The sequence below is a fragment of the Petromyzon marinus genome, chromosome 17 (assembly GCF_048934315.1).
Source record: "Petromyzon marinus isolate PM22_M1 ecotype Great Lakes invasive population chromosome 17, UKy_Petmar_22M1.pri1.0, whole genome shotgun sequence".
In the NCBI taxonomy this organism is placed as follows: domain Eukaryota; kingdom Metazoa; phylum Chordata; class Hyperoartia; order Petromyzontiformes; family Petromyzontidae; genus Petromyzon; species Petromyzon marinus.
Window position 1 is genome coordinate 14,026,983 of NC_133683.1, and position 14,660 is coordinate 14,041,642.

Below are 14,660 nucleotides of genomic sequence, written 5' to 3' on the forward strand. Positions count from 1 at the left end.
TGCATGAGTCACTCCACAAACAACAGGAGCATCAGTCGGAGTATCACATTTTTCAATGCACCTTTAAGATCAGCACACTAAATCAAAATACAGATAATACTTTGCAGCGGTAATCCGGAGCGAAACATTTTATTTTATTTTAGGCCACTGAATAGCAGTAGCAGCTAGGGGTGTACAACTCCTCTAGAGCAGTTTTGAGTGAAGGTCTCATAGGTAGTGATTCAAATTGCAGTTTATTGGCAATAGCATTCCAGACCCTGGGGGCATCAATAGCAAAGGCCCTTCCTCCGGTTTTTGTACGGCAATAGGGAATGTGAAGCTGGTAGATGAGCGAAGACCTGAGGTCAAATTTGTTCTTTGAAACAGAGAGGAGATCCAGCAGGTAGTCTGCGGATTTTTTTCGTAAGTACATCGTGAATAAATAAGATCTGGTGAACATTAAGAGATGTTAAGCTTGACCCAATGTAGAGATCACAGTGGTGAGTCCTATATGGGCAGTTCAATGCAAATCTTAAGGCCGAGTGATAGATGGAATCAAGCTTCTTCAGTACAGTACTTGGGGCTGATTTATACACGATCTCACAGTAATCAAGTAGAGGCAGTATGGTAGCTTTTATCAATTCCAAACGGAACATAGGGGGGAAGCAGTGCTTGTGTCGATACAGAAAACCAATTTAATTTTTTGTCTTTTTACCAATATAATCAATGTGATCTTCAAAATTCAGTTTTGAATCCAGGATGACCCCAAGATACTTATAGAACTTGACTTGCTCTATTTGATCATTATTTAAGGAATGTAATTTGGGAAAAATAACTTCCTGCTTTAGTCCCGGTGAAAAGCATAGCACCTTGGTTTTGGAGGTATTTAGGACTAGTTTAAGAGCAACTAGCTGATGTTGTAGTTTGTTGAAATCACCCTGGAGCTTAGCAATCACGTCATCCGGAGAGCGGCCAGCAGTAATCAGTATCATGTCATCTGCAAAAAGATTTACCCTGGAATGATCCAGGTCAGTGCCCAAGTCATTGACATAAACCTGTGGAACCCCTTTTGTTATCTTAATACTGTTTGACCTCCAATCATTTGTGAATACAGTTTGGGTGCGAGAAAAGAGGTAATTTTTTACCATTTTACTGTGTTTTTGGAAAAACCAAGGCAACTTAGTTTACCAAGCAGGATGTTGTGGTCTACTGTATCAAAAGCTTTGGACAGGTCAAGAAAAAGACAGGCACAGTACTGCTTATTATCAAGGCTACTGTAAATTTGGTTCAGAGAGTCTAATGCAGCGGATGTAGTGCTGGTTCCTGGGTAGTAAGTGTTGTTTCCTAATTGCTTATGCCTCAAAAGTACAGAGAATGGCTATTGTTCCCCAAAAACTTTGCCTTTGTGACCAGGACAGTGATATTTTGAAATGTACCTATTTTCAATGAGAAAACGGGCGAATTTGTGTCTTTTCGTTTATATAAAGTCATAAAAAAGCAACATATGCATTACTTCAGTATAAATAATTAACATTTATTTATACTAAAGTAATACAAAAATTACTACAAAAGATTTAGACACCAAGGCGCACTACAGCAGGTGGGACTGGCCACAGCGGACCGAGTTCTGTATGGGGAGGAACAACGTCAAGTGGGAGCCACTGGTGGACCCCCGGAAGGTGCTGAAACAAGTTGTCACAAGCTGTAGATAAGGAGTCGGCAGCCTTCAAGTATCTTGAAGACTTCTGCCCTAAGCTGTCTGAGGCAAAGGTCAAAGCCGGTGTCTTCGTCGGACCACAGATGAAGAAGATCCTGGAGTGCAATTAATTCCCCAAGAAGCTCACTAGTAAGGAGAAAGCGGCTTGGAACAGCTTTGTGGCAGTGGTTCGTGGCTTCCTGGGCAATCACAAGGTCGAAAACTATGTTGAGCTGGTTGAGACTTTGGTGAAGAACTACGGCACAATGGGCTGTAAGATGTCCCTCAAAGTGCATGTCCTTGATGTTCATCTTGATAAATTCAAGGAGAATATGGGAGCGTACTCGGAGGAGCAAGGCGAGCGCTTCCACCAGGATATACTGGACTTTGAAAGCCGCTACCAAGGACAGTATAACGAGAGCATGATGGGAGACTACATTTGGGGGCTGATTCGTGAAAGTGATTTACAGTATAATCGTAAATCTCGAAAAACTACTCACTTTTAAATATTCTGTAGTCATTTTTGTATTACTTTAGTATAAATACATGTGAATTTTGATTCATATGTTGTTTTTCTCTAACTTTATGTGAACGAAAATACACAAATTCGCCCGTTTTCTCATTGAAAATAGATACTTTTCAAAATATCACTGTCCTGGTCACAAAAGCAAAGTTTGTGGGGAATAATTGCCATTTTCGATACTTTTTAGGCATAAGCAATTACGAAATAACACTTACTACCCAGGATAAAAAATTATGTTAGAGTAATTAATTGTTTGCAGTCTATTTTGGCTGTGTAGTCTTAATATTGCATTATTTAGCACCGTTTAATTGAAATGAACGTTTAATTAGCGACAACTTCAACAATCGTGCACCCATGGTTTAACACAGCTGCGATGGAATAGCAATGTGAATAAACTAATACTTTTATTACAATTCATGCTCAATGATGAGGGCAGGAGGCCCAGTGGTAGAGCGAATGGCTCACAGTCATAATGTTGCAGGTTCATATTCTGGTTGGGGAGTGACTCAGCCCATCATGCCTCCGGGGCCGATACAATGTTTACCACTTTGTAGGGGAGTCAACAGCGATTATTTGAACAGACCCGATCCCACCATAGGAATGTGGGACTTCTGCCAATGGCTCAGGGCTGTAAACTGGAGATGACCTCCACCTTATTGCTCATTTTAGCAGGAAATCACTGTGACGTATGAAAACCGGGGACATGGCCTTTGCCCCATTAATTGTACTTGAAGCGCAGTGCAGATCAGCCGGTGATGGTTCGGTCCATCCGCCGTGCTGTGGGGCTGGGCAGCGCCGATCCCCGTGCTCTGTGTCGCGCCGCAGGAGTGGTGAGCAACACGGCGACCGCGGTGGTGCACAGCATCGTGGCGGGCTTCCCCGTGCGCTTCTCCATCCCGCAGAGCGACGGGTGCAAGTCGGGGCTTCGCCTGCCAGCTCGCCGTGGGCCAAGACTACAGCTACGACGCCAGGGTGCGCCCGTGAAGAGCAGCTACCCCAACGTATGTCGCCATTGATAATTTATCATAATCAATCATGATCAATCCACTGCTGCATGAAGTTCTCCACAAGGCCACCGCTCACGATATTACGATGCGACAATCCATCAAGCACCTGCGCATGAACTTCTTTCATTGCTGCATTTAATTTGGGGAGTCCTTTCTCGGCTGCTACTCCGTTATTATTCCTGCCCATTATGTGTGATGTCACGTCACCTTATCGCACATCATGCAGGCTACCTCTGCTCCCGATGATATCATTGCATGTGATTACATCACACTGTGCGGTTTGGAACGTAACATTATTATCGCTAGTTAAACACTTCCAAGACCAAAGGCGTGTTGGATAGTGCAATGGAAGCCATGCATATGCGTGATTTAGCTTCCTGGTTTAGGTTTTCAATAAGACGTTCACGTAGATATCCTTTGAGTAAATTATTCAGATATAACAAAAACGCCTCACGTAACTTTGCATTTTTTTTCCCTGGATGATGAATTGTCAAATTAAATACGGTGTATGTTTTTTTGTGAAGTTAAGTAAATACAGGGTGTTTATTTTGCTAATGTGCTAGGAAAAGTATTTTTTCTGTTAGTAAAACAGGTTTTTGCTGTTTAAGCAAGTGTGCAAACTTTAGGTAAATGTAAATTACGTCTGCGTTTGTTTTATGACTATACCGTATTGGCTTTGAGATCAACTTGGGTCTGGTGAGTTAGGGCAGGACAATTTACATGTCAAATGTTTTTAACCGCACCTTTATTCAACTCTTCCACTGTCCAATTGAACGGTAAGCAATTGAACGATAGGCAATCGCTGGGTGGTTGATTGAAGTGGACGTGCATTGATCGTCTTGTCTTTGGCGAGGCGCAGATCAAGCTTGTGGTGAAGTGGCAACTGAAAGACGACAACGGAAAAGATTTGTTCTGCTTCAAGTTCCCCGTGAAAATTGTCCGTTGTGACTTCTGAGCCTTGCCCTAGAGCAGGGCCCTCGACAATCGCGTCGCGTCTCCTGGAGATTGGTAACGGGGTATTACTGTGACTGATTGGTAATGTGGCATTGCCGAAAGGGTTTAGACGTGGAGCTTGGAGCTACACTTTTAGGCTTGGATCCTGGGCAGTACAACAGCAGGTTTAAGTTATGGTTATTTAGAAACCAGACAAGTTCTCTAGCGACGCCACGGTGGCATGACTGCTGGCCTTTGAATACAAGGTCACTGCAGTGATGCCACCAGATCATGCCTAAAATACACTTTACAGTTGTAATCAATGAAAACGAAGCTCTAAACTCATATTAAACAGCACGGGTGAGTCAGTGGTTCCTTAACTTCTGAACCCACTGATCACTGTCAACTCTCTTAAACATTTTTGTGGACTACCAAACACCAATAACATTTATTTCCAAAATTAAAATGACTCTAAATCATAGAATCTGCAGCAGTTCCACGAACCGCTTCCCAATGGCCTTGCGGACCACACGTTGAGAGTCACTGCTATACGGAATGTGACTAGAAGACAAAAACTACTTGTTTTTCTGGATGGTGTGTTTCTTTACCAGTCTAAACCTGTACTCCTTTATAGAGCCTGCAGTGCCATGGTTTGTTGTATGCGTTCTTATTTAATAAAGTTTTAATTCTCAGTTTACTGCACTGTATTTTTACTCTTATTTTGTGGTCAAAACTATTCCAAGGAGCATGCATATTGTATGTATTCAATTATTATGTTGGTGTTAAACGAGCCCTCTGTGGGTTAGGGAAGCAATCTCAGACCTAGTGAAGTGGATATGATTCAACCACAAGGTTTATCGCTCAAAATCCACACAGCTCTGCCGCTTTCAACATTTACATTTCAGAGACAACATGTGGTGTCATAAGCCTGCGGTAATTCAAGAAGAGCATGGTGTTATTGTGCGTACGCAAGAAGTTATAGGAACTACACCAATAAAAGTATGACCTTGATTTTGGAAAAAAAACACTCGTAGCAGCGTATGTCATATTCTCTGGCTGTATATTATATGCGGGTAATGGTCTCTTGTGCCAGAGAGCCCAGTAGGCAGTCACTGCCAGCGTCTGTCACAAATTGTTGGAACATTTGTACTGACATGATGTGGCCTAATGATGTGGCCTTGTAAATTGCCTAATCCTTTCGAATAATATTTATACTGCATATTTTAAGAATATTGCGACTCTCAATGTTGTAGGAATATTACATTTTACTCGTATTGTTTGGTGATGTGAAAGATAAATCCATCGTAAAAATATTTGTGCCAAAAGTTGAGATTCAAATCAATGTAAACAATTGTTTTTTTCTCAATCTACTGTTTCGCCTTGTGCTAACATAGCACAATGTAAACACAGCCCATTTATTAAATGTATAAATATTTGCATTCAATCATCACACTTTATATTTATGAGATTGCCAAATAATTAAGAAATTTGTATACAATAAAATAACTAGAGTAGCTTGCATATGCTAAACCACGTGATGCGTTGCTCTGAAAGAGAAACATCCAACATGCTGAGAGCTAAAATTTCTTGTGCAGATTTTGAAATTGTGAAATAATCAATGTAATAAATTACGTCTGCCGGAGGGAGAATGCATTTTGGAGAGTCGGGCTTTAGAAAGGATTCCATTTTCAGCACTGAAGCCACCTTCAGCTTGGTGGAACTAATGCACGGGCAGCTTAATGTGTGGGCCACGAGCCCCAAGCACCGCAGCTTCTCTGGGCCCGGCGAGAGAATAAAAGCCACAACGTGCCGTGTGATCCGGCTGTTGCGTGTGCTGTGCTTTGGCAGGGTGGGTGGTATAATGGTGCCCTTCCTATGCTGTAAGAAATAATCGATTTGCCTGGAGCTGTAGTAAAATTAAACAAAAATGAAAGCTGAACATGCTGCACTTGGGCATTCAGAGAAAAAGCCAAGTACAGGCACAATTTGTTAACATTCGTGGGTTTGTTCAGTGGGATGTAATGTTAGACTTGTCTCTTTTGGATGTTATTGTTTTTTCAAGTTTTTTTTTTCCATCGAGCCCATAATATTATTATTACTACGCGTGCTTATCCAGGTAAGCCTCACTCAGTCTTACCTCTTCTTCAGAAGGGGCCTAATAAGTTTTTGCAGTAGGTGGACAACGATCACTATGTGTTTCTCAAGCGATTTCAAGTAATGTTTCAAATTAGGGGAATTTAACCTACCATGTCGACACAGTGCTCTTATCTTATTCTCGTGATTTCACGGGATCTTCAATGTCCACTGTGAAGCACGCATTTTATGGCTAATAAGCAGCACAGTGTTTAACCGGGTCCAACCTGCCAGGTTCAAACTGCGAACTTATGTACCAATCTGTACATGTGCTTCCGCTGGGCCACATCACCACCCCTACGACTGAGCAGAGCACTCCTGCTGTCGGAGTTCCATACCCGAGACTGATTCAACGGACATATAGAAATGTGATGATCACAACCTCTGTGAAAGCATTTTGAGGGCCTCTGCATAACTTAGTGAGGTTCTATTCTACTCATTCTCTATTTACACTCTGCTGAGTGGAGTCATACATTGACGGAGAACACAACTTGGATTTTGTCTGTGGCCTCATCGTCAACCAGGTAAAAACTTGCAATTGTTAACTCGATGCCCACTACCATTTTTTTTACTTGGGTAACTCGATTTTAGTCGTAGTCCATTCAAGCAACAAACCCACGTTCTCGTAGCTGTTGGCCAAGCAGGGACCTGCCAACCTGACAGGGGTTCAAATTTGCGAGACCCCCAAATGAAACACCGTGTGAAAAAACCCAAGAAATTGAGGCAGAAACTACAATACACCGAGGCACAGAAACGTACCAGTCGCGCAGCAGGCAAAGAGCTGCAAGAGGCTCACGTTTCGCACTCCAATAGTAAATAATCATAATACTAATCTTTTATAGTTGTTTTTAGTTTCCCCACTGTTTTCTAATAGAAACCCTGAGAGTAAAAGACAAGTTTTGGAAGCAACCCTCACATTAGACCTGGACCGTCGGCAGCCACTGCAGATGAGACACTGCAATAAATATGGCTGAGTGCGTGATTGTCCTGTCAACAACAACAAACGTGGGCATGCATTTCACAGCGAGGAGACGCTCAAGACTGTGAGACACCGTGAGTCTCACGACTCCTGGGTGCTTGAGAATTGACGTGTGAGCGTTTACTCCAACACCGGGCGCATTCGGCCGTGGGCAACTCGGCAGCCATCTGGCATTGTGCCTATTGATCGAGTAGCTCCATTTATTCCCCTGCATGTTTCATTAAATAGAAACAATAAAGTTGACGCCTATTAATTCCCGGCGCAGTCACGTGAATTCACCCACACGCATTACGCATGCGATTGATTTTGGCCTGTGTGGTATTGCTTTGAGTGCCACAATGCCAGCACACCATGACAATTAAGTGGCGTGTGTCAGCGCGCGTCCGCGATGTGTGCAGCAGGCACGACAACTGTGCGATGCATTATTCATAGCGGCGCCTCGTGGCGGTTAGAACCCCTGCACTGACTGCTCGCCGAGAACCTCGCGCGAAAGGGCAGTGGATCTCAACTGGGAGGATGGAGTGTGGTTAAGCATGGGGGATCACTGGGTCATCGCCTACATTTCTACTTTCCCCAGACTGTGAATTATATTTTCCTTTGATATGACCTCCAAACTCACATTTGTCCATCACCGCATGTGTATAATTCCGTGCCCTATTATGCATACCGTCTTAACTCTGACCTGTTATGTATGAGAGTTATGTCATTAATTGCCTATTCATTATTTTACTCACCCATGCATAAAAGCACATCTTGGCCTCCTGACATTAAGAAGCATATGCACTAAGAGACCCGAAAATGGTATGAAGCGTTTGCTGTAATGGAGACTGGTTCACTGCGGTGGAAATCCAGTGTCGCGCTTTTTTTTAAAAGGCCAATGTAAATATAACAGAGCCGCCTTGGGGCTTAATCACAACAGCAGATGCAAATCTGAGCAGGCAGGGACGTTATTTATGATGTAATTATTTCACATTTCGAGCACAAGCTATCCTCACGTATAATTACCACCCTAGCCATAGGTCAACAAAGGACGGTGGCGACCCTGTGTCAGCCGAAAATACCGCATAACGCGTGATTCCCAGAACACCCGACACTTACACGACTTACAAGAACATTTGCAGTCTTATGAAAGTGAATAAAAAAACAAAATTCCAGTAAACACAATGATCAAAACCATCTGCCCCTTAAACACATTGTATCCATTTGCCTGGTAGTTGTGTGATGCAGGATGACCTTGTGATGTGTTGAGAAATGTCAACTTGAGTCTTCAGAACCTTTGCGCGTGTTCATTCTTCTGGTGTGGGGAAAACTCAGCAGGATTGCCTAACTGTGCACAGTGGACTGTGGACTTTCTCCCATCGAATTACGTTGGCATTTCTCTTTGGCCACTGGTCTGGCTCCCAAAAGACACAATCCAGAGAGCAGAGTCTGGTTTTTTGTGAGCGTGTGTTTTAAAACTCAGGGTGGAGCTCGGTATGCACCGACTAACTTTCAAACTCCTAAACAATGTAAGGGTCTTTTGATTTAAAGCTTTCGTGACTGCAGTAATTCATATTCTTAGCTCTTTCGGTAAAGTCACGTTGAAGGGAAACAATAAAATAATAAAATATATATAAAACAATAAAAATTCTCACGACGTTTCGACCATAACACAAACGGTCGTCATCAACCGACACACCTGATGACGACCGTTTGTGTTATGGTCGAAACGTCGTGAGAATTTTTATTGTTTTTATAGATATTTTATTATTTTATTGTTTCCCTTCAACGTGCCTTTACCGAAAGAGCTAAGAATATAATGTAAGGGTCAGCTCGCATATCCAAGCATTCGCTTGCTTTTGATGGGCGAGAGCGCTTATTTCACTCAATCGTATGACAACATTCATTTAAATTCCACAGCCGGTCATTGTGAATGAAAAGCTGAGGTGACACGAGATGACTCGGTGGGAGAGGCTCTGGCCCACAGACTCAGCCTGCAATGGGCCCTTGGTTAGACAGTTGTCCAAAGTGCATCACCCTCTGTAATTGTCTAACTTTCCCAAACAAATGTACCGAAATGTCGAAGAGGAAAGCAAAGCAATCAATTGCATTTAGAAATGTATCCACGTTTCATCCTGGATAACATATTGTGGCACTGTTTGCCAGACAGTTCAATAGTTTTTAGGTTATTTATTGATATATTTTTACGTGGGCAAACTATTTAGATGGAGGAACAATCTCGTTTGAAAGACTGTCGAAGGTGTCACCTGGCACATGCAAAACTCACGTGTAAAACACGTGGTATTTTATAGAATGTATTATTATTATTTTTAAACTCATGAATATAAATATTGTTTAATTTGATTGCAGCTTCAGACGTTGTAAAGGAGCCACTTACTGTCCTATATTGATATGGCAGCTTTACCAACAATAGATTTTGATCTGACAATGCATTATGCACTCTATTAAAGTTGATATGAGAGTGATCAGTAAGTATGATTTTAATTCGAATTAAAGCCGCAGTCAATGAAAATGTACAGAGCGTAGTGATATTCAGCTCTGCATGCATACCCATTGTGTTATGTGTGTGGATATGTGTGATCCTTTTAATGATAATTGGTAATGGTGTGGACCCCATGCTGTTAGCTGGTTGACACTGTAAATTACATGAAGCATCCGAGCATTGTCATCTAACAAGGTGCTAAGTAAGCGAATAAAAACCTCGTTAATTAGATACGAAAAACCCACAAAATAGGTGTTATCGGTCTGATTGTACAGAAAAACTATCCGCATATATTTAATCAGGCATTGAGGCGGCTGGTTTAATTACAACAGTAATTACTCGTGACGGCAAGGCCTATACGAGTGACTGGAAATCGTTTGCTTCTACTGCCAACTTTTACATTCTCAGACAATAAGCTGCCCATTTGTTTATGTTGAGGATTAATCATTTCTGTTCAATGCTATTGATTGACATTGTTAATTACTGTGAGACGGAGGACATACATTTGAAATACGTTCGGTAATGCCCTGGTACGAGCAATCAACAAACGTGGTACAGAAAGTTGGTCTATTTATGGTTTCCCTTAGCTTTGAAAATGGCCAAACGACATTAAGACAGTGAATGTTATTAGCTGTTATATCACTAGTGTAGCTTACAATTTTGGTAGCTATGCTAATTATATTTTTGTTGTATATAACATGACTTGGTGGATGAAACACGTGATATTTTCTTGGCTAAATCATCGTTGAAGGGTGTGGAAGTCGGGTTTGTGCAAATTCAATTGTGCTTTCACCACCAAGTTACTACTAACTTCACCATGCGAGACAAGTTGAGATTACCTGAGTTGCGACTTATGCATTCAATATCTTAAATTTCGATTTAAAGCTTTCGTGACTGCAGGGATTCATTTTCTGAACCCAGAAGATTCAATATCTTACGCGTATTTTTTACATAAGCAAAACATTGATGTGCATAACACTTAATTGGTGTTAATTGATTGTGTATTGGTAAAATGTGAGTAACTGCCGGTGCAATACCGGTTCCACTACATTGATTTTAACTAGCCCAGACGGAGGCAGGTGGACACACAATGGCATCACCAGAACACCTGTGTTTTCCCCTTCACACAATAACGACAATCGTGACAGAATTGAGATGAGATTTAACCCACGTTGTCAGTGTGTCCGGGCACTGCGCATCTGCCCCCCCCAAAAAAAAAAGAGCTTAGGGAATCCTGCCAAAATTGCCGAGCACATCTCACAAAGAAGCCCAACATTAAATCAATGGAATTCTTCGATCTAGAAAAAGACAGTACGGTGACATTGGTGAGTCAACCCGAATGAAAGACTGCTACGAGTCTCGCCGGATCGTCCCATTCCTGAGAAAGATTTATCAGCTCTCTGTAGCCGGCCTGCCGGCCTGGCCTTCGCGCGAACTCCGGCGGCTCGCCGTGAAGGGGCTCTGCAAAACGGCTGCCGAACGCGCACGAACTGGGGCAGCTGCGGCAGCGCCCGTGACGCTCTCCACGAACCAGGCCGTGACGCTCTCCACGAACCAGGCCGTGACGCTCTCCACGAACCAAGCCGTGACGCTCTCCACGAACCAGGTCGTGACGCTCTCCACGAACCAAGCCGTGACGCTCTTCACGAACCAGGCCGTGACGCTCTCCACGAACCAGGCCGTGACGCTCTCCACGAACCAGGCCGTGACGCTCTCCACGAACCAGGCCGTGACGCTCTTCAGAACCAGGCCGTGACGCTCTCCACGAACCAGGCCGTGACGCTCTCCACGAACCAGGCCGTGACGCTCTTCACGAACCATTCCGTGACGCTCTCCACGAACCAGGCCGTGACGCTCTTCAGAACCAGGCCGTGACGCTCTCCACGAACCAGGCCGTGACGCTCTTCAGAACCAGGCCGTGACGCTCTTCACGAACCAAGCCGTGACGCTCTCCACGAACCAGGCCGTGACGCTCTCCACGAACCATTCCGTGACGCTCTCCACGAACCAGGCCGTGACGCTCTCCACGAACCAAGCCGTGACGCTCTCCACGAACCAGGCCGTGACGCTCTCCACGAACCATTCCGTGACGCTCTCCACGAACCAGGCCGTGACGCTCTCCACGAACCAGGCCGTGACGCTCTTCACGAACCATTCCGTGACGCTCTCCACGAACCAGGCCGTGACGCTCTTCACGAACCAAGCCGTGACGCTCTCCACGAACCAGGCCGTGACGCTCTCCACGAACCATTCCGTAACGCTCTCCACGAACCAGGCCGTGACGCTCTCCACGAACCAGGCCGTGACGCTCTCCACGAACCATTCCGTAACGCTCTCCACGAACCAGGCCGTGACGCTCTCCACGAACCAGGCCGTGACGCTCTCCACGAACCAAGCCGTGACGCTCTCCACGAACCAAGCCGTGACGCTCTCCACGAACCAAGCCGTGACGCTCTCCACGAACCAGGCCGTGACGCTCTCCACGAACCAGGCCGCCGTGGGGTTGAGCCCTTTTGAGTGCGCCACGATGGTGTCAGAAACGCTGAACCGCATTACACAGCTCTGAACGTGCCGCTCCGTGAAACATCTTCCGCTCCCATGAATGGTTGTGCCAGTGAAAATATTGTTTTTTTTAATGCGAAAATCTGATGGCCATGCAAAAAATGTCGCAGTAATGGGTGTCGGCATGTCGAACTTCTTTCACACCGTACGTAGCCAACCGTGCTCATCGGAGGCGCGGGGGAACGGCAACAAACTTAACACAAACATCAGTTCTAAAGAAATGAGTTTTCAATATAGAATTTAAAAGTGTATAGCTCCGGTGGCTTCCTAATATCGCAAGTGTTCCAAACGACCACAGAAGGGCATCTGAAAGCGCGCGATGCAGTGGCCGGCGTTGTTCGATGGTCAGCCAAAAGCCACTGCGAGAATGACCGGAGTTTACGTGATGGTTTATGCTCCTTGGCGAGATGAGCGAGGTATTGTGCCTCATATAATTGTAATGGGTATGCTTAAGACTCTGCCTATTCACAATAATTACATGTAATTGTTCGTGTATGTCTTCACTGTGTTTAATTTTTTTTAATGAAATCACTGGAGAATAACAAGCGGCTTAAACAATGTATGTTGTTCAATTCATGCAAACGGAGAGTAGCTGCTGGCGGTAATGTCATTGCCGATTGCAGTGGGAGGTGCTTCTCGTCCGCCTCTGTAATTCTGATTGCTGCTTGACCGGCTAAGCAGCAAATCTTGGTCGGGGATCGACTCAGACCATCATCTCGCCGGGGTCAATAAAATCGGTACCACCTTGTGAGGAAGTCAACAGTGACTGCCACATGAATAGACTCGCCGCACAATAAAGATATGGCATTTCCTCCGTTGCATCAGCGATGTAAACAGGAGATGAGCACCGTGTTAATTGAGGGAGGAATACATCTGTTTACGTTGTCTTTGCAATTAGAGCCACAGTTTTGTTTCTCTTGGAGCACAGAGTGAACCCGGCTGCATCCGTGCATCCACTGACGTGCCCAACTAATCGCTTTAACATTTAATAATTGGAAGTAGCTGAATACCATTTTAAATAAGGACTAAGTGAGATACCGAGATAAAGTGGTTTAAAAATTTCGCTGAGCTACATGACCCCTTTTACCAAAGAATTTACTGTAAATTTATTGATTTTCTTAACAGCACGCGACCATATCGCATGGACTCGATGGAGCTGTGCAAATGGGTTGTGGGGTAGTGGATGAGGCTGCACGGGATGCTGTTCTCCTGTTGGGCTTGCGGACCAGGTCAAGCATGAAACAGCACGACCTCAGCTCCTGGCCACACTTTTAATTTCGCAAATTGGGTGGCTGTAGAGCTTTTATATTGGTGCACGAGACTCACACTGACCAGCTGGTGAAGTATGGTCTCCCCCACTACCCGCACGGCATGGGGAAACTCTCATTCAACAATGGGTTGAGAATTGCCTCTACATGCATGCAAATATATAATCCACTTGGAGAAATGTGATTTGATTATTTTTTGTATTACCATTTGCACACTCATACGATGAACGGGGCATCTGAATGCGATTCCTCAGAGTTGTGTTTAGAACACGGGGAAGTGATCCAAACTGAACTAGGTCAGCGCACGCTCAATTGCAATTCTGTCTGCCCGTTCGTTGGGAACAGGAAGTGGTGTCTGCCCCCCCGAGACATCATCTCAGCCTGAAGAGCCCACTCGCCTTTCCCGGTCTCGAATTATAAATAAATGAATAAACGAATGGAATGAATGAATGAATGCAGTACAGTAGTTCACGTAAACAAAATATACGGCCCTGAGTCAATTCATTGCTGGGTAGGTGAAGGGGGCGGCGAAGCCTGATTCAGATATCCCTCGCCACTGATGTGCGCTGTGCTCAGGAACTGACTTCAGGTCACCGGGTTTGTAGGAGAGTTTGCTAACCACTTGCCCCACCACCCACGCCAGTATTCCTATATCTACAAAAGAGTATTAAATGGTCCTTACCTCCTTTCGGAATACTGACCCCATTGGTGGACATTTTCATGTTCCTATGGCAAGAGCAGTACCATAATGTCATAGCTAATCTCACATTTGGAGGAAAAAGTGATTTGCAGAGTGCCCTTTTAATCATGGCATCTGAGTTAAATTCTCGATCACGGTAAAACATTGGTGGTGAGTGATATGTGAATCTGACCTGGGCACTGATTTCCCAACCAACAATGACCATATTGGTGAAGTATGGTCAAACAACGTCATGACTGACACGGTGTGGATAGGCCTCCTTTGCATAGACACACATTTTAAAATGATTTGCTCGAGATATAATTGCTTCTAACTTCTAATGCGATTCTCAAAGTACACGCCCTGGCCATAGATTTGAACTCGCAACGTGGCACTCTCCACTGTGTGAGCTCCATGGC

At 44.3% G+C, this 14,660-nt stretch overlaps 1 protein-coding gene across 1 annotated transcript; it reads left to right on the plus strand.

The window, feature by feature from the left end:
- The first annotated feature begins 2,953 nt into the window (after positions 1 to 2,953).
- On the plus strand, positions 2,954 to 5,413 carry LOC116943129 (NPC intracellular cholesterol transporter 2-like). Its single transcript, XM_076067748.1, has 3 exons — positions 2,954 to 3,203; positions 3,814 to 3,818; positions 4,026 to 5,413. The coding sequence occupies exons 1-3, from the start codon at positions 2,954 to 2,956 to the stop codon at positions 4,158 to 4,160; spliced, it is 390 nt and encodes a 129-aa protein (XP_075923863.1). The 3' UTR covers positions 4,161 to 5,413.
- Positions 5,414 to 14,660: the final 9,247 nt, after the last annotated feature.

Coding starts and splice junctions, on each gene's coding strand:
- LOC116943129 (XM_076067748.1), top strand. CDS start 2,954: ATGGTTCGGTCCATCCGCCGTGCTGTGGGGCTGGGCAGCGCCGATCCC.